The sequence below is a fragment of the Caretta caretta genome, chromosome 11 (assembly GCF_965140235.1).
Source record: "Caretta caretta isolate rCarCar2 chromosome 11, rCarCar1.hap1, whole genome shotgun sequence".
Taxonomy (NCBI): domain Eukaryota; kingdom Metazoa; phylum Chordata; order Testudines; family Cheloniidae; genus Caretta; species Caretta caretta.
This window is the reverse complement of record NC_134216.1, coordinates 3074360-3091827: the sequence shown is the minus strand read 5'-3', so window position 1 is coordinate 3091827 and position 17468 is coordinate 3074360. Positions and strand designations below refer to the sequence as shown.

The 17468-nt window shown below is 57.0% G+C and overlaps 1 protein-coding gene across 10 annotated transcripts in view; it reads right to left on the bottom strand.

The window, feature by feature from the left end:
- TNS1 (tensin 1) overlaps positions 1–17468 on the bottom strand; it is a 288617-nt gene that overhangs the window by 236113 nt on the left and 35036 nt on the right. For all 10 annotated transcript variants that reach the window (XM_075117712.1, XM_075117713.1, XM_075117715.1 and 7 more), the window contains exon 3: positions 5240–5277. In XM_075117712.1, the coding sequence (XP_074973813.1) occupies positions 5240–5277 (38 nt within the window). The remainder of the gene's footprint in view (positions 1–5239; positions 5278–17468) is intronic.

Here is a 17468-nt window from a genome sequence, read left to right as displayed (position 1 = left end):
GATTTACCAAAAATAAAACGACTCCAGCCCTTTCCAGGGCTGCAGCACCAGCAACCCCAGCAGCCCCGGGCACTCTGCAAACACCCATTGTTGTTACTGCCCAGCCCCGCTGTGTTATTGTAGGGTCTCCGTGGCACTGGATGCCTGCTATTGAGATTCCCCCCTCTCCTCTTCCTATAGGGTATAAAATCTCGAGGACGTTTGTGAGGGGAGGAGGGGGAAATAACCTCATCCCCAAGGTCAGGTTTATGTATGTTTTTTTGCTCTGGTTAGGCTAACGAGCGAGACGGAGCCCATCTGGGTAAGCGAGAGCAGCAGCAGCCGCCGCGGTGGATGGGACGCGCTCGTGGCTTGTGGGGGTTTGGAAACGTGACAGCTCAAGGGCTCGGCTGGGGTTTGAAGCCGTAGCCACAGAGACCCAAAATGACGGGCTGGCCTGGCCAGGAACATTGGGAGTTTGATTTATTCCACTTGAGCCGCTCTAAGCCAAACCAAAGGGCTGGTATCTCTCCCTCCATCCTCTTCCTCTGATGCCCTCCCGGTGCACTGGGCTACAGTCATGGGCACAGGAGATAGGGGGCGCTGTTAGGATATAGATATTCAGGTCTGTAAGGCCTATACTCTAAGAATTTAGGTGTATTCTTATCATTTGGCTAGTTATAGAGGTACAAAAGAAAGAATCAAAATCACTGTCTGCCGGTGTAAGGGCCTTCTCTTACTGTGACAATCTGGGGCCCTGTTCTTAGGTTAAGGCCTTTGGCTAAGCTGTGACGAAGTGGGACTGTTCTTAATGTTTCCTCTGAATAGTGGGGGGGTGCCTCAGTTTCCCCTAGGCGGTTCTTAAGTATCTAGGGGGTGGGGTAAGGGTGTATGATCATTGCAGAGCCCTAGAGGGCAGGTGTGTGCAGGGGTCTGGACACAGAGAATGGCCGACACCCTGTTTCCTGGCAACTAATGGCCTGGGCCCTTCCCCCGCTGCAAGGTGAGAGCTAAAGGGTTGGAGAACAAAGGAATCAGGTGACCACCTGGCCCGGGGAAAGGAACAAAGCCCAGAGGAGGAGGGGCTGGAGGGGTTTTCAGTTTGGGGCTGGCTGGGACATGGAGTGAAGTGCAGACGTGGTTGTCTGGCTCACTGCCCCCCAAAATGGACCCAGCTGAGGGGTCCCGTTCTCTGCACCTGCAAGCTCTGTTTTAGACCATGTTCCTGTCGTCTAATAAACCTTCTGTTTTACTGGCTGGCTGAGAGTCACGTCTGACTGCGAAGTTGGGGTGCAGGACCCTCTGGCTTCCCCAGGAGCCCCGCCTGAGCGGACTGGCTGTGGGAAGCACACGGAGGGGCAGAGGATGCTGAATGCTCCGAGGTCAGACCCAGGAAGGTGGAAGCCGGGTGAGCTGTGTGTCCTGAAGACAGGCTGCTCACAGAAAGGCGACTACCCCAGAGTCCTGACTGACTTCATGGGGAGCAGTTCCAGAGCATCGCCCAGGGACTCCGTGACATAAGCAGCAGAGGCAGCCATAAGCTAGGAAGCGAACAGTCACATCCTCCCATTCCAAACTAGTCACATTGACATAAGGTGCTATTGGGCTGTTAGGCACTATCAGGACAGGATTGTATTCCTATCACCTCCAGAGAAAGGGAAGTGCCTAGAAAATGTAAAAGGAAACTTAGTTTGATAGCATCCTGTCCGGCAAGAACTCACTTATCAATAGCTGGGATGTGAAATCCTCACTTCTGTATTGTTTTGTCATGATAGTTCCCACTTTGCTATTGTTTGTCTGTATAATCTCTGTCTGGTTCTGTGATTGTTCTTGTCTGCTGTATAATTAATTTTGCTGGGTGTAAACCAATTAAAGTGGTGGGATATAATTGGTTACATAATCATGTTACAATATGTTAGGATTGGTTAGTTAAATTTCAGGAAAATGATTGGTTAAGGTATAGCAAAGCAGAACTCAAGTTTTACTATATAGTCTGCAGTCAATCAGGAAGTGAGGGGGTGGGTGTGTGTGGGGAAAATGGGAACAGGGAATGTGGGTAAGAAAATTGGAATCATGTTTGGCTAAGGGCAGGAATGGGAACAAGGACACAGGTGTAAGGCTCTGTGGTGTCAGAGCTGGGAAGGAGGATACTAAGGAAGGAAACTGGAATCATGCTTGCTGAAAGTTCACCCCAATAAACATCAAATTGTTTGCGCCTTTGGACTTCGGGTATTGTTGCTCTCTGTTCATGCGAGAAGGACCAGGGAAGTAAGTGGGTGAACTCGGCAGAGTGCAATAAAGGGGGTCCTGGCCCCTGCCCGTTGGCTCCTGACGGGAGCTGGGTGGCGTAAGCAGGGAGGCCCCTTCCCTGCTGGCATGAGGGAGGGGCGGCTGGGCCACTTTTGCAGTCTGTCCGGCGCCCACGGCCGCAGGGGCAGCACAGACTGGAGCCTAAGAAGGATGAATTCAAACTGGAACAGGTACAGAAAAGGGCTACTAGGATGATCCGAGGAATGGAAAACTTGTCTTATGAAAGGAGACTCAAGGAGCTTGGCTTGTTTAGCCTAACCAAAAGAAGGTTGAGGGGAGAGATGATCACTCTCTATAAATATATCAGAGGGTTAAATACCAGAGAGGGAGAGGAATTATTTCAGCTCAGTACCAATGTGGACACAAGAACAAATGGATATAAACTGGTCATTGGGAAATTTAGACTTGAAATTAGACGAAGGTTTCTAACCATCAGAGGAGTGAAGTTTTGGAACTGCCTTCCAAGGGAAGCAGCGGGGGCAAAAGATCTATCTGGCTTTAAGATTAAACTCAATAAGTTTATGGAGGAGATGGTATGATGGGATAACATGGTTTTGGTAATTAATCGATCTTTAAATATTCATGGTAAATAGGCCTAATGGCCTGTGATGGGATGTTAGATGGGGTGGGATCTGAGTTACCCAGAAAAGAATTTTCTGTAGTATCTGGCTGGTGAATCTTGCCCACGTGCTCAGAGTTTAGCTGATCGCCATATTTGGGGTCGGAAAGGAATTTTCTTCCAGGGCAGATTGGCAGAGGCCCTGGAGGTTTTTCGCCTTCCTCTGTACCATGGGGCATGGGACACACCGTCCCATGGGTGACACCAGCTCCGTTCTCTACATGCTCTGTTTGGCTCCAGAGCGATCATCTGGCACAGAGGGGGGACCCCAGGAGAGAGACACAGCTCGGGGCTTTGCCGCACTAGGGTGGCTCCTGGCAGCTGGAGAAGAGATGTGGGGAGATGCTGTGTCAGACACCACCAGCTTAGTGACTCCCAGGCGCTCCGGCCCCCTCTCCATGGCCAGCTCCTAGCATCACCTGCCCCGTCAGCCAACCTGAGGAGATTCCTCCCCTTCTCCCCCCAGCGCCCGACCTCCCCACGCAGCATCCAACGGAGCAAGCAGACGGTGGCCGAGACCCTGTTTCGTACCCAGCTCTTCTGTGCCAGCCTCCTCTCCCCCTATGCAAGGATGGAGGCTGTCAGGCCCCAGGACCTTCTCCATCAACACCCTTCCATGGAGCAGGGCAACTGGGCCTTATGCGGGCCTGTGCGCCGCGATTCGGAACAGATGCTGTGCACGGCGCTTCCGAGAAGCAGGGGAAACAACTGGGGAGGAGAAGCCCAAGCAGCAGACGAGGAACCCAGAGAAGCCAGAAGGAGCAGCAAGCATCCGTGCACCAGAGGCAGGAGAAGGAGCAGGACGGGGGTCATTGGGAGGCCAGCGGACTAGACTCTTCCTGCACGTCACCCCAAATTTACGTGCTGCATCCACTGCATATTTGCAGCCCGATGGGTCACGGGCGCACGGACTGACGGGCACCCAGGATACAAGAATCTGCCCCATGCACCCGGCCTGCGGCTGCACCCTGCCCACATGCCCGCGGGCGGTGCAATGTATGTGCCCCCGAAGGAAAGCCAGCACCAGAACACCAGCAGCGCTCTCCCCCCGTGCCCCGGAGGCAGCCACAAACCCAGACCAGAGAATCTCAGGGTTGGAAGGGACCACAGGAGGTATCTAGTCCAACCCCCTGCTCAAAGCAGGACCAACACCAACTACATCATCCCAGCCAGGGCTTTATCAAGCCTGACCTTAAAAATCACTCAGGAAGGAGATTCCACCACCTCCCTAGGTAACGCATTCCAGTGGTTCACCACCCTCCTAGGGAAAAAGTTTTTCCTAATATCCAACCTAAACCTCCCCCACTGCAACTTGAGACCATTGCTCCTTGTTCTGTCATCTGCCACCACTGAGAACTGTCTAGATCCATCCTCATTGGAATCCCCTTTCAGGTAGTTGAAAGCAGCTATCAAATCCCCCCTCATTCTTCTCTTCTGCAGACTAAACAATCCCAGTTCCCTCAGCCTCTCCTCGTAAGTCATGTGCTCCAGCCCCCTGATCATTTTCGTTGCCCTCCACTGGACTCTCTCCAATTTGTCCACACCCCTTCTGTAGTGTGGGGCCCCAATCTGGACACAATACTTCAGATGAGGCCTCCCCAGCGCCGAATAGATCAGCCAGGCAAGCTCACAGCAGCCCCAGGCTCGAGACCAAGCCATCACCAACCAGCAGCTGATGCCAAGATCAGGGGCCGAGAATCGGCATCTCCACCAGCTCCAACCAGTGACCACCCGAGCAGGCCGGACGGCGCCGGGACAAGAACTCCGCTCTAGCGGCCGTGAAGGGGGCACGTCTCCCAAGCACGCCGGGGAGCTAAGGCAAACCAGTTGGAAATGTGTGTGCTTTAAACGCCCAGAGTGAAATCAACAGCAAAAATCCCACTGACCTCCCCAGGGCCAGGATCTCACCGTGCTTTTAGGGGCCGGGGAGCAGGAAAGATCGTTCACCTGCAAAGCAGCAGCCACCTCTGCACAAGGCTCGCTGGGTGCCCAGCGGCAGCTCAGAAAGGAACCACTGTTTGCCGTACATACAAAGGAAAAGCCCCTGGCGCTGGGAACAGGAGGGATGAGCTTCACCTTCCCCCCTGCGGCAGGGAGCAGCAGCCCAGGACCCCAGCAACGTTTTGTAACCGGACACTGCAGCCCTGGCAGGACCCCGGAGCGTGTCACCTTGATCGACAATCAGGACCCAAGTGCAGAAACGAAGCCAAGGAGAGTGGAGAGAGGCTCCCCCCTTCCAGAGTCAGAGCGACTCCAACCCGCCCGGGACCCACGACACAAGGAAACTTTGCTGCACCCCTTCGGAAAGGACGAGGGGGGGCAGCTCCTTACCTTGGCTTCGCATTTCCTGTGACAGGACAGCTTGCACCCTGCGAGAGAGAGAGAAAGAAACCAGGACTCAGTCGGGAGCTCACCTCCCCGGCTCCAAGTGCAGGGAACTGGGCCGGCTTACCCAGGACAGAAACACCAACCCGAACAAACTCTCCAGGCTGCTGCGGGAAACACAGGCGCAGGCCGGGGCGGAGGGCGGGGGGAGGAAAGCGAAGCGCCTGGCCCCTAGCCAACGATCGCCTCGGCGGCACAGGTACGCTGGAGCATGCCAGCCCACAGCAACAGCCCGGCTCCTCGGGAGGAGACGGAGCCCATTGTGCCTAGCTGCCTGTCGCACTGTCAGAGCCTGCCCCGGGGCTCAGGGTTCGCCTGCCTACCCCTTTTTCTCCCCCTTCCTCTTTCTCTCCTGACTGCACAGCACGCAGGGAGCAGGCCTGGCCCGCCCTCTCGCTCCAGGAGTCATGTTCCTAAGCAGTTCGCTCCAGCAGGAATGTGCGGCCCGGTCCCCTCCTGCCTGTCCTGGCCGGCTGCTCAGCCATCGGCGCTGGGGAGCTGCCTCCCTGCCCCAGGACAGGAAACAAAAAAGAGGAGTTTTCGCGGCCCCCCTGTCTGAGGCCTCTGCGGAGCCCCTCGCCGCAGACCCTGCTGGGCAGGGCAGAGCCCGGGCTTGAGCAGAAGGGGGCCCCCCTCGGAGAGATTTGGGCTGTGGGTGTAGAGCGAAAGCCGGGGTGCGCATGGGGTGCCCATTCGCCATGTGCCGGGCATCCATGACGCCAGACCCGCCTGGCACTTCAGCACCGCCGGTGCTCTTAGACGGGCCCGGCATGGACGAGCAGGAGGGCTGGGGTCAGGGATTCCCCTTGGGCCCAGGCTGCTGAGCGGGGCACAGGTTCCGGTTCCAGGGGGGCCGGGGCTGGGCTAGCAGGGAGGAGATGGAGGGGAAGCGGCAGAGCTGGGGTACGGGGCGGAAGGAGCGCTGGGGTGGAAAAGCAGGGGGACAGGACCCTCCACCTTCTTGACAAAGGTCATGAGCCAGAAAACGTCACTCCTCTTGGTGCCAGGAGCCCTGGCCTGCCCTGCCAACCCACCAGCCGGGCACGGGGAGCCTGGCCATACCACAACATGGCAGTGCCCTGTGACGGGTTGGAGCGAAACGGTGCGAGGTCACTGTGGTACCGGACGATGCCACGGCTGGAGAACGCACCATTGCATGCGACATCCCAGACCTCCCGAGGCTTGCACCAGACAAGTGACAGCCATGGCTCTGGCTGCTGCTGGCCACCTCCAGCAATGCGATGGGCGAAACGGGCCAATTTCTCTGAGGGCAGCCCTCCCGGGCGCTCGGCTCTCCAGCTGCTCACTGAGGAGAACCCAGAGATAGGGACGCAACATGTATCTTCCTTGGGGCCCTGACGGATGGCTTCCTCCAGGGACGCCACCATCCAGTCCTGCTTGGGGAGCGCTGGAGACAGGCCAGGTGGTGCAGCCTGCGGCCCCCAGCCCTGCCGGCATCCTGAGTCACCCCACACAGCCCCTGATGTCCAAGCTGCAGGGTGTGTCTTAGGCCACCCGGGCCATGGCTCAGACCAGGGCTAGCGTCTCCCGCGGCCCCGGGCCAAGCCTGGCACTCCACTAGCATTGCCAGGTATCCAGCTTACATCCAGCCCCTACTTTACCTGCCCTCCCCCACGCCCACTCCTGCCAGCGGCCAGCCTGCAGCTCACCCCTCATTCTGCACACGATGGGCCCCAGCTGTCCCCGGAGGCGCAATCCCTGTACGATGGGATCCTGAGGCCAGGCAAGGCAGTGCCTGGGGCCCGGCAGGTGAGCTCTTCAGAGCAGGGTGGACACAGCCACACTTCTGCGGTGCTCATCCATCGCTCCCTCGCCCCTCTCTCGTGACCTCCAGCCACCCTGGAGTCCTGCAGGCCAGCCCCCGGTTCCCCTCGCCCGGTCACACCTTCCTTCTCTTCTCCCACTGAAGGGCCAGAGACCGAGACGCTCCACTCCCTGTTTAGATGATCACAGGCTGGGAAGGGCACGTCTCTCTGCTCCTCAGCCCGCCCATCGCACCCAGGACCCGTACAAGCACTGCCCAACACTATATCAGAGAAGCCCTGGATACTTCGATGGTCTCCAACTGCCCATCACCATAGTATCTGGGCGGGGATCCTCCCCATAGATGTGCAGGCAGCATGGCTAGAACTCAGGAGACCTGGGGTCGAGTCCCAGCTCTGTGTGACTGTAGGCAAGTCACTTTCCCCGCTCCGTGCCTCAGTTTTCCCATTTTACAGGTGGAAATGACACTGAGCTCCTTTGAGCGCTAAGGATGAAAAGCACTAAATACATCATATAATATTATATCAGCTAAAACAGCTAAAAAACACCAGGTCTCTGCATAGCTGCACGGTTGATTTAACATGCCACAAATGGTGCAACCTGCAAACAGAAGCCCCCAATGCAAAGCTGCAAATTCGATATTTGACACAATTTCAAGACTCAGCATCAAGAATGAGAGTCGCCTTCCCAGGCTTCCCTTCTCCAGCCTGATTCAAAACTGAGAGAACATTTGAAAATCCCAGATCTCTTTTTTCCAGCCCGCAGGCTGTGTAATTTACCTTCCCCTTTTTGTGTGTGCAGCTCACTCAGCTAGGGAGCGTGAAACCAGCCAGGTCAGTTTCCTGCCATTCCTCTCTCTAAGACAGGGCTGCAGTGTTTGCATTACAGAACCACCAAGGGACTCCTGCAGGGTCGCTCTGACCTGCAAGGCAGTTGTCTAAGAACGGGATTGGTGAACTCCAGAGACCTGCTCCCAGGCAGATCTGCATGGGGGCGCAGTCCTATTAAAAGCAAGCACGTGTTTCCAGGATCGGGGCCTACAATACACTGGTTTATTCTCAGGTGGTGACATCTTGGCCCAGCTGATGTCAACAGCAAGAAGCCAGGCCAGCCATGGTCCCTGCAGGGCCGGCGCAGCTCCCTGGCATCACCACACTAGAGTCTGACCGCAGAGTCCAGGAACATGCTACCGGTCAACAGGCAGGAAAACCCCTCACATCATGTGAGCGGGAGTCACTGAGCACACCTGGGCCCTGCCCTGCTGTGCCGCTTCAAGGCAGATCGGCACTTTCAGTCCAAAACGCACCCGATTTGCTGCAGTCCGTCCAGCAAAGCGATCCCTGGGAACCCTTCTGTCCCCATTAGGGATCGAACATCCCTCTAACACATTCTGTCCCTCTCCCACTTTCCCTCCCTCACACCCAGACCCCAGGCACCGGGGCCCTCGGCACAGAGCAGAGGTGCTGCCCCGGGACCAGGACAGGTCCCAGGCGGACTGAAGCGAACGGCTGGGGCAGGGCAGGGGATATTTTAAAGGGCTTCCCTCCCTCCGCTGCCCCCTCCAGCTCCTCCCTGGGGAATACAGTTGAGTGGGATTGCATGGGGCATTCTTCCCTTGCTACACAGCCGTGTCTCACTGCCAGGCACAGGCCCTGGCTCTCTGCAGCTGGCCACATCTAGAGGGACGAAGGGTGAGGCACAGGAGAGGGATCCAGGACTCCTGGGTTCTCTTCCCAGCTCTGACTCTGATTTCCTCTGCAGCCTTGGGCACGTCACTTAACTGTTCTGTGCCTCCGTTTCCCCAGCTGTAAAACGGCAGCAGGGCTGTGTCGGAAGCACCTAGAGCTCCTCTCACAAGTCCATTCTCACAGGCTCGTGGCCCAACCCAACCAGGTATCGCTGGGCCGTCTCCCTCAGCACCCCACGCTCAGTCTGGCAGACCACTGATCTGCACGTTCAATGGGCACAAAGCAGGGCTGGACCCATGGCCGTTGAGCTGCCTGGACACAGCTCAGCTCCCAGGCATGTGGAGTTCCCTACATCACTGGCACACATGCCTGGCTTGCCCTGTCCCCCAAACATGCCCCGGCTGCGTGTGCGTGGGCACACGCCTCTCACAAGCGCCGCGGGCCCATCATCTCGCACCCACGGCCGGGCCTGTGGCATGTACACACAGGTGCCATGTGCAAACACACTAAGTCCTCCCCCACCGACACCCTCCTGGCTCCTGCTGCCTAACTTTCAACGGGACTCGGAGAAGGAAGCCCCATAGACCTCAGGCCCGGGGGAACTGGTTCTCTGGGGCAGGCGAAGCAGGGAGGAGAGGCTGGAGTAACAGCCCGGACAGCTGGCCTGGGGCTGGCCCAGTGCAGAGCTGCGAGGTTGAGGGACTGATCCTGCACGGACCTCAGAAGGGGCAGGATCAGGCCCCTGGAGAAAGCCCTACGGCGCATTTCCCCAGGGGGCTGTGTCAGATCCCAGCTCTCTACCCCACGGGGGCATGGGGCTGGCATACGGTGGCGATCCCACCGGACGGCATTCGAGAATCGCTACATGGCTGAGCTGAGACAGGCTGCCCACGGCTGGGCACAGACAAAGCCGATCATCAGCTGCTGCCCTGTGCACTCCCAGGAGACCCACCAGCTGGGTAAAATACCCACACAACGGGCCAGGTCTCAGCTGGCATGAGCCAGGAGAGCACCAGCAAACCCAGCGCTGGGGGGCTGGCCCACGGCATTCCTGCTGCAGTGGGACCTCCATAACCCCGGCTTTCAGCCCTGTCCTAAACTGGCTGGCACTCACATTTCTGAACCCTGCTGTGGATGCCAACACGGCGTAGGCACTGCCCGCCAGCTCTTGGCAAGTCCCAGCAAAGCCCCCGGGCCAGGTAGAGTTCCCCGCCCCCTGCCCCCAAGGGTTTACACTGCAGTTTGCAGCCCTGCCAGAAACAGCATCTGTTCCTTTGATACAACACAGTCATTGTTCCTGGCGGGGAGAGGCGGGGGGGCCTGGCCTGGCCTGTGCTGGACAGGATTCGTTACCTTGGGTTTTCTAACCCAGGGAGACCGGCTGAACTAGGCACGAGTGCAAGACTCAGGACTCCTGGGTGCTCAGCCCCACTCTGGAACTACCCGCCGGGCACAGTAACACAGTCCACCGCTGCCTCAGTTTCCCCATCTGGGGATGAGAACATTCCCTAAAGGCTGCGAAACACACCCATGGCCGAGATGGGCAACAGACTGCAAGCTACTCAAACAAGGGAAGGGTCCCCTCTGGGTGCAAATGAAGAGATTTTGGGGGAGGGGGCTCAGTATGCAAAGTACACCCCGCCCCAAACCACATTCCATGCAACACAGGGCTGCAGGGAGCCCCTCCCCAACATTCCCACCCTGCAACACCTGCCCAGCCCCATCTCCTCCGAATGAGACTCACCTGCCCCCCCTTCCATGCTGGCGTCAGGAAGACCTGGCTATTGGGGGTGGCCTTTTAACCCCATCTCTGCCAGAGCCCATGGGAAGTCACATTAATAAAGGCCAGGAGGAAATGACTTTGCACAGTGTCCTTTGAGTCTCTGCCATGACCAGGTTCTGTAAAAAGGGCCCTGGGTATGTGTCATAGGAACAGACAGACCCAGGTCCATCTAGCCCCGCATCCGGCCTCTGACAGTGGGTTCAGAGAGACGGGTACGAACCCGGCAGTCGCAGATGGGGGATAATCTGCCTTTTGTCTCTACTAGGGATCTGCCCAAGCCCTGAAGCATCAAGTTGAAATAACCCTTCTGAAATTTCCACCATCGTTAATTATGCTAACGCTGCATATCCGTTAGGGCCATGTAAATGTCCAGTCCCTCCTTGAATTGTGCGAAGTTCTCGTCCCCAGTGACTTCCCGTGGCAGCGAGTGGCCAGGCTAGTTACACACTGTTCCCTTCGGTTGGTTTTGAACTGGCCACTTTTTAAGGTAACTGCGATCTGCCCCCTGCGAGTCTCCGGAGTCTGATCTGAAACTCCTGCTAGATCTCACAGCTGGATTCCACTCCGGCTCCTGCATCATCCCCATCAGCACTGTGACCGGAGTTATGGGGGGAACGAAGGGGCTGCTGCTGATGGTGCGGGGGGACACAAAGACCCCAGCTTGACTCTCACATCCCAGGGGAATTTTACTGCACTTTTTCATTCTGGGAAATCTGGTTCCATGTTTCCCAAGCAGCAGCACAGCTGTGATAAATTAAGGGGGGGTAGCTCAGCCAGTTAGCTATAAAATCCCTCTTAGTAGCTGTTCTCTACTTGCTTTACTTGTAAAGGGTTAAGAAGCCCACAGGTAAAAGGAAAGGAGTGGGCACCTGACCAAAAGAGCCAATGGGAAGGCTAGAACTTTTTAAAGTTGGGAAAAAACTTCCCCTTTGTCTGTTGTTGTTCTCCGGGGAAGAGGGGAACAGGGAGCAGTTATGCTGTGAGAAGCTTTAAGTCAGATCTGAAAATCGTCAGATCGTACCGAGAACTACTTTTAGCAACCCACATGTGTAAGTAGATCAGGAATGTTTAGAAAGACGCGATTAGGGTTATTTCTTACTGGCTTGTGGACGCCTCTGTGCTAACCCCAGATGCTTTTGTTTTGCTTGTAACCTTTACGCTGAACCTCAAGAGTGCGATCTTGATGCTTAATTTTTGTAATTGTTGCTTTTAAGATCTAGCAAAAAGCCGAAGTTCCAAACGTATTTCCTTTCTCTTTGGGTTTAATAACATTTACCTTTTTTAAAAACAGGACTGGATTTTTAGTGTCCCAAGAGGTCTGTGCATATGTTGTCAAATAGCTGGTGGCAACAACGGATTTCCTTGGTTTTCTTTCTCAGCTCTTCCCTGGCCGGGGGAGGTGAAAGGGCTTGGGGGTACCCCACAGGACGGAATTCCTAAGTCTTCCTTCCTGGGCTTCAAGGGGTTTGCACTTGGGTGGTGGCAGCATCTACCCATCCAAGGCCGAAGAAAAGCGGTGACCTTGGGAGTTTAATACCAGCCTGAAGTGGCCAGTATTCATTCTTTTAATCCTTGCGGGCCACCCACCTTCTGCACTCGAAGTGCCAGAGTGGGGAATCAGCCTTGACAACAGCTAATAATAATCAGCTCAGTCTTAGACGGAGCTTCTCACCTGCACAGCTGCAAGCACTTTACAAAAGAGAGGAGTAGCATCATACCCATTTTACAGATGGGGAAACTGAGGCACAGAGCAAGGACATGACTTGCCCAAGATCAGCCAGTGGGTCAGTGCCAGAACCTAGCTCTTCTGAGTCTGAGGCAGCATCCACTGGATCACACAGTATAACCAGAGCCGAAGAGACTCTTCCAATCTCAACTATATTTCAGCCTGTATCTTCCACCACGGGCTGTCTGTACGAGAAGTATTAACAACGGCTGAGCTTGGAGAGGTCCAGAGTGCCTAAGAACCCAAACGGACCGATGCTTCTCAGAACCTCCTCCAGATGCACGCAACTGCCTGAGCCCCCCGGGCCAGAAATCTTGCAGAGAGATGCTTTCTTCTGAGATTTCTAGAAATCCCTTCAGACCATTGGACCGGCAAGTGCAGACGGGGAAAACAGAGGAAAAACTCTGTGTGTGCATGCATACCGGCGTGCGCGCATGCGGGTCAGTTGTTTTATTTAAGCCGATTCATCGCTCCTTAATCCAGGCCAACTCTCCCCAGGGCACTTTCTTCCCTACACTTTGCTGAACCCAAACCAACAGCCTCACAGTCATGAGCCACCCTACAATAACAAACCAGGGTCTGCAAACGCCACCTGTGCACTCAGGAGGAACACTACAATAGCAACACACGGCACCTCCAGCAGCTCCCCGGCGCATCCCACCAGCAACCCTACAACAACAAACCGGGAAGTGCAAGCACACAACCCAGACCCACAACTTCCAGTGCGGAAGGATGCGGATTTGCCTTTGAACTTCCAAAGGGGCTGCTGTTATAAGCAAGAGCGAGGATTTTCGATCACGCTACTAAGGCCATTCTCTCGCCACCACCTTTCCAGCTGGCAAAGGGACACAAGCACCACAGAGTCCCTGATTGGAAGGGGAGGAGACCGGGAAGGGATCCCTCCCGCCCCACCCCAAAGCTCAGCCCTGCTAGCTGCCCAGTGCCTTGAGGTTCTCCTCTCTGGGGTTATTTCCTGGTGCAGCAGGGAACACAGGAAGCCAGCATTGTTGCAGCCTGAATAAGCTTTTCCTTCTCGGCAGAGCCATCGGAAAATGAGCACAGAGCAGGGGTGCACCTGACCGCCCTGATAACAGGGACTTGGCTGGGCCAAGGAGCTTGCGGCTCACTGCCCAGTGACTTCACCTCGCCACAGATCCATATCAGTGGGACTTGAATTGCGCCGGGGTCTGCCACGGCCAGCTCATATCCTCCTTTCCCTCCATGCACGTGTTCTTCCGCCTTTATACACATGCCTTGGGCAGCATGTGAGAGAGAGAGAGAGAATGACCTTCCATAGCTGCGGCCCCATCCAGCCTACAGTAAAACCTTTCCCGAAGCACTGCACTCCCTGATGAAATGCAGCCACCTCTGAGGTGGAGCGGAGCCGCTGTTAAACAGCCGCACACAACACCCCCGCTTAAGTCAGGAAGCAGGGAACGCCTGCTCCAGCTACAAGAACAGAAGGAATTTAAGTCACAAACATCCCCGCCCCAGCACAAAAAGCATCCAGAGCTCTTTAATGATCACAAGGTCTCAGGCCCGAGTCTCATCCAAGAGGAAGCACCACGCCCGTTGGCATTATACATGGCCCGGCGCTGACTCAGAAAGGCAAACCGGGAAGTACCCCGTGCCGAATGGATAACGTTACTTGCTGCAGTACCAGGGTACCTCCACCCACTCCCTGTATTCCAGCAGCATGTTTAGAGGGCTCGAGCGAGATCCACGTGCCATCGCGCTAGGTGCTGTACATACACAGAGTAAGAGACAGTCCCCGCCCTGATGGCAATCTATCATCTACACAGCCAAGACAAGCAGGATGTGATCCCCGGAGAGACTAAGTGACTGGCCTAAGAGCCTGTGGCAGGACCAGATTTTAGCCCTGATCTCCTGAATCCCACTCCAGTGCCTTACCCACCAGGCCAGGCCGGGGCCGATCCATCCTGGCTAGTGCAGTCGGACATGATCATGCCCCGGGGTGGGCAGCACGACATGCGCACAGCTGCTGCAGGTCCCGCGCCCCAAAGGCGGCACATCCTGGCCCACGGCGAATGCCAACAGAACCTCTCTTTTTAACCCTGGCCCTGGGTTTCTCACTAACCAGGCCCTGCACTTGCTGGACACAGATTCCTCTTGCCTTCCCCCGGCCAAGAGAGCGAGGAAAGCTCCAGCCAAAAGTCTGCCAGCCAATCAGCGTGCGCCACAGGCATCTGGAGGTGAGGGGGAGCTGGATCATGCCCTAGGCAATGCCAGCTTTGGAACTGCGACCAGGTGCGTGGGACAGCTGCCAGGCTGGCGGGCTGGCAATTACGCATATTTCAGGGTCAGCTGAGCTCCGGCCCTCTAGCGTAACAAATGCGGAAGTTAATAGCGCCATCTACTGGTGGAAGGGTCATATCAGGTTCTTCTTTATTTGCATCTTCTTACCCCCAGGGCATTATGGGAGAAGAGGACAAATCATTCTTACTGTTTGTGCCAATTATGTCAAGTTGAGATGCAGGTGAACAAGTGACTGATCCTGGGGGGGCGAGGTTTAGGTAGCCTTTGTTTGGGATGGGTGGATAACAGTTAAAACGTCGTCCCCACAACCTGCAAAGTCCTGGGAACAGGTGTCCAAAGTTGCTGTAGGTTAGCAGTGGGAACAGTGTGTGACTTTACAGAAGATTGAGGAGGGAAGTCAAGTCAAGTCAAGTCTTGTTACTTTTGAGATCTGCTCATTCATTTATCGTTTCCCTGAGTGTATAAAGCCCCCTTGCTGTGGGACCTCTTTGGACGTGGACAGCAGGAGGCTTTTGGTGACAATGTTATTCCAAAGACAGGGGAAAAATAAGACTTGCACAAGGAAAGTAACACACCGCTAACGCCTGCTTAGTTATAAACCCGCACTAAACTCTCCCTTCACTCTGCCACAGGTCTGAATTACTGACCCTCCTTCACACTTGGGGAAAGCGAGGTACACATGGAAGTGACTTGCCCAGGCCTGCAGGACGAGCCCCACCCTGGGTCTTCTCTTCCTGCTTTCCAACCCCGACCTGCTTTTCAACATGCTGGGGGACACCCACCGGTACCCCGCCCCCATGCCCACCACTCGGACACGACAGGAAAACAAATAGTTAAACTGGCTACCATGGGCAGGGGGAGGCACCATCAAATCCATGTGTGAGCTCCCCCTGCCGGCTCCGAGGCAGCACTGAACATGCCAAGACCCCAGTCCTGCCATCAGGGCTCTGTGGGGTCCAACCAGGAGGGTCACACAAGGGGAGAATCGGGGTCTGAAATGTCTCCGCTGACATCAGCCATGGGGACAGCGCCCACCGAAGGGATGGGCCACATAGAGCCATGCTGGCTTCCCCCACCTTGCGGTGGGGGCCGTGACAGGGCTCCTCTCCCTTCCTTACCCCTTCTCTGCTTTGATCTCCCCCAGTTTGTGCCAGCTGACAGGGCCGTGCTGCCCGCTCCCACCTCCTCAGGGCTCCTGCCCGTCGCCCCAGTGGGCAGCAGGGCTCTGCTCCTGGCAGGACCAGGTCCCAAAATGCAGGGACGGAGCCCAGCTGGCCGCTTAGCGCGGAGGCTGTGGACACCCCTTGCGACCCTATAGCACCTTCCCGCTAGGGATCTCCCAACACATCACCAGCAGCGGCCAGAGCAAAGATCACTAGGCCTGGGCATCACCTCGCGCTCAGGGGAGCGGCTCTGAGGAGCACACAGCGGTTTCTCGGCCTTGGAGCGAACGGACACAGCTCCCTCCAGCCAGGCTACCCAACGTTGCACCTAGGGCCCCTGAAATGTCACGGTCAATCCCCGCCCTGCAGCCGTCCCACCTGCAGGCCTTGCGGTGCCCCTCTGGGTGGGGTGAGGCTGCGCCGGGCACCGTCCTGCCTCCGGGAGCCCGAGGGACCAGCTATGGGGCTCTGAAGGGCACCGAGATCAAGGAGAGAGAGGGGGTCAGTGGGGGTGGGACCGAGCTAATGGGCGGAGGCGGGGTGAGCAAAGGAAAGCGCAGGCTGATTCCCAAGCATGAGGCATGAGGCTGAGCATGGGCCCCCCAGAACAGGTCTGAGCTCTGTGACCCCGTGGGGACAGCAGCCAACAGGGTGAGCTCAGACCTGCCCCCCAGCCGTCTGAAGGCAGGGACAGGTCACTTGAGCCAGAGGCCCGGCTGGACGCTGGATCAGCGCCAGGCGGCCCCCCCGGCTCCGGGGACCCCTGCCCACTCTCCTCTCGGGCGGAGGCTCGACCGGGACCCCCGGCCAGGAACCTCCCCCTTCCGCACGCCTGGAAAAACCATGAGGGAGAAACATTCTGTTCCCACGCTCCCGGCCCACGTAGACAGCAGCTCAGCCCCCCAGGAACGGCCCAGGAGAAGGGAGCCCCAGGCGGAGAGAACAGACCCCCTTGCTCCGCTTCAAACAAGAGCTGCGGCTCGGCCCACCTCTCTCCAAGATCTAACTGCCTCTGCGTTCAGTCAAACAACACCTGCCAGCCTCTCAGCACTAGGGTCTCCAGTGCAAGCTGCCCGGATCCCCCTGCCAGCCCCTTCGGACTGGGCCCGTCCTCCGGGGATCTGGGCTCGCCCTGACGTCCGGTCAGGACCTTGGCCCACAAGCCCTCTGTGAAATGGCTTTTGGCCCCTCTGGATCCAGGTTCCCTATCGATAACTCAAGGCCGCGCCGTGCTGGGAACCCACAGAAGGGAAACCCCATTCTCTCCGATCCCCTCCGCGGTGCTGGAGGGAGGAGCCAGGGCCGAGCTAGGGGGCTCAACTGCCCTGCCCAATGTGGGCCCAGCTGGTTCATCCCCACCCCACCTCCTCTGAGCACTGCCTCCTGCTCTCTCAGCCCCTTCCGCAGGGAGACGGAGCCTCACCCCAGAGAGAGCACACGGCCTGGGGCAAAGGACCCCCCACCATCCCAGACCCTTCCGGGCTCAGGGCAGGGGCCTTGGATCCCTCCTGGCTGCGCAGTCACTGATGGACAAGGGGACCCCCCCCCCCCCCAGGGTCCGACTCCCCAGCACCCAGTGAAGGCTGGGCATGGCCAAGGTGGTTCTTAGGGGCTGAGCAGCTGGGAAGATCCCTGAGGGGGGGTCCTAGCCCAGCACACCACATATGGTCCCTTCCTGCCCCAGAGAGGTGCAGCCCCCTTTATCCAGCACTGGCCAGCAAGCTGCACCCACAGCTCTTCCTGATGCAGAGTC